Source organism: Gymnoscopelus braueri, assembly GCF_963280865.1.
Source record: "Gymnoscopelus braueri genome assembly, chromosome: 21".
Taxonomy (NCBI): Eukaryota; Metazoa; Chordata; class Actinopteri; order Myctophiformes; family Myctophidae; genus Gymnoscopelus; species Gymnoscopelus braueri.
Genome location: NC_137623.1, coordinates 30047997 through 30050496, shown reverse-complemented (window position 1 = coordinate 30050496; position 2500 = coordinate 30047997). Strand labels below are relative to the sequence as shown.

Sequence of the window (2500 nt, the reverse complement as noted above, 5' to 3'; positions counted from 1 at the left end):
AGTGTGCTTTAAAGGAGTAGTTCACCAAAAATATTACGTATTTTCTATCAATTACACACCCCATGAAGCCTTGAATTCATGGAGATTTTTTTGATTTTGTCGCATTCCTAAGCCAATAATTTGATGACCAGCGGAGTCTCCTACTGACCAGCCACCCCGGCCGGCCATCAAATTAGTGACTGTGACTGTAATTGATAGAAAATAAGTCATTTTTGGGGTGAACTGCTCAAAACGATGTATTATACACCTGTCTTTCTCCGATCTCTTCGGCATTGCTCTGTCTCACTCACTGTCACACACAACTTCTCACAAACACGCACTCGCACAGACTTAAAACAAAAAACGCATGTGTACACAAATAGAGGAGCTTGATAATGCAGGCTGGACTTCAGCAGGATTGCGCTGCACAATTAACACACACACACAAACACACACTTATGGGGTGTGATTTAACCAGTGTTGCCAGATTTTTGCGAGAGAAATGAGCAACCAGGTCTATAAAAACTAGCGACTATAGGCCACATGAGCACTTTAAACCTATATACATTGCCTATTTGAAAATAGCTGATCTACAAGCTCTGTGAGCTTGTTGATCTGCTATTTTCAAAGAAATCTTGAAAAAAGTGTAAAATGTGGAATATTTTTGAAACATTTTAACAACACAAATCTGGTACGGGGGTCCCCCTGGCACAAAATAATTTCAGATGGGGGTCCGTGGACGAATACATACGGGGGGGGGGGGTCTTGGGGGTTTTGTGAACCACTGGTTTAAAACAATAATCAAAAAAATTGGAAGCAAGCCCAAATAAGCAACTACACTTTAAAAACAAGCCCCAAAAAAACACAACCCGCAACTACCAATATTTACAAGCGACTTAACAGAAAAACAAGCCGAAGTAAGTAAGAAAGCTTATAATAAGCAGACTTGGCAACACTGGATTTAACAAGCACTGTGAAAGCACACAGATGTTCACAGATGTTCACACACATCATGCAGACAAAGGCAGAACGACAGCCTTATGGGTCTTATGGGCGTGGCACACAGAGAGTCACAAGGTCTTTCTGTACCGTTCCGGGATTTGCTGCTGGGACTTGAAGCGGCGGGAAGCTCATTGGCCGCCTGAGCTGAGCCAATGGCATGGCAAGGCGCTTTCTTAGGGTTACCTGGGAAGCAGGTGTAGCAGAGTGGGAAAAAGCAAAGCATTACACTCGCACGCATGCACACACGTACAGACTCACACACACACACTCACACTCACACTCACACTCACACTCACACTCACACTCACACTCACACTCACACACACTCACACTCACACACACACACACACACACACACACACACACACACACACACACACCCAGACAACACGTCTGCGTTGCTAGCACACAGCCGACGTCATACAGTACAAACTGGTAATGATGAACAGCTTTGAAACGAGGACAACAACTTCTGAACTGAAACTAGTGAAGATGGCAAAGACGCTGTTGAATCAAAATGGTGTCTTTTTGTGTCTCAATAAACAGTTAAGAGAGAGTTCATAGTCCAATATTCTGTCATTTGTATACCTCACAAAATGTGCCTTTCAAATACATAAATGTCTCTCTCTCAAGCACACGCACACGCGCACACACGCGCACACACGCACACACAGAAAGACATTAATGCCCTGACAGTCACAGCCACTTTCTCACATACACGCAAACCTTCCACTGATACGCACGCACGCACGCACGCACGCACGCACACACACACACACACACACACACACACACACACACACACACACACACACACACACACACACACACACACACACACACACACACACACACACACACACACACACACACACACACACACACACACACACACAAGAACGCACACACAGCCCCTGTCCTTTAGTTTAATGCAACACTGTCCCCTCCAATGCAACAACACTGTAAGTTGAGCTTCTGCTCTGCTGTATTTCTGCTGCAGAGGGCATTATCTCTGATACGGCCCCCGAGAGCTGATCTCAGACCAGCTCTTCTCCACCTCCACCCCCTGGCCTGGTAGCCAGGACACGCAACAGCTACAGTACCCGGGGCGTGGGCACCGATCCTGGGGCAGCAGTAGGTGACGGACGGGACCCCGACTTGCTTCGATGTGTGTGTGTGTGCCGCTGTGAATAATTGATGGCATTATGAATGCACCACAGAGCTATACAGCCAGCGTTCAGCCATGTTCCAGGGCAGGCTCATGCATCACTGCTGGCCCGGGATGAGGATGACCTACGTGGAGATGTGCATGTGCAACATGGGCAAGAGGTTGCAGACTTTGTTGTGTGGGTGACGTAACAATAAGAGGCTGTCACGATTTTATTTGACTATTAGCTGTCATACAAATAATCGCGATTAAATGATTTAATTGTGTGGCTTTTAGGTCTTTGTAAACAAAAGTTGCACAGGGGGCAAAAATAAACTGAAATACGCGAATAAATGACAATGACCGACACCA

At 46.0% G+C, this 2500-nt stretch overlaps 1 protein-coding gene across 1 annotated transcript in view; it reads right to left on the bottom strand.

The window, feature by feature from the left end:
- Positions 1-2500, bottom strand: part of map7d2b (MAP7 domain containing 2b) — a 35872-nt gene that overhangs the window by 18080 nt on the left and 15292 nt on the right. Inside the window, exon 5 of the mRNA XM_080417140.1 lies at positions 1069-1164. Within this exon, the coding sequence (XP_080273266.1) occupies positions 1069-1164 (96 nt within the window). The remainder of the gene's footprint in view (positions 1-1068; positions 1165-2500) is intronic.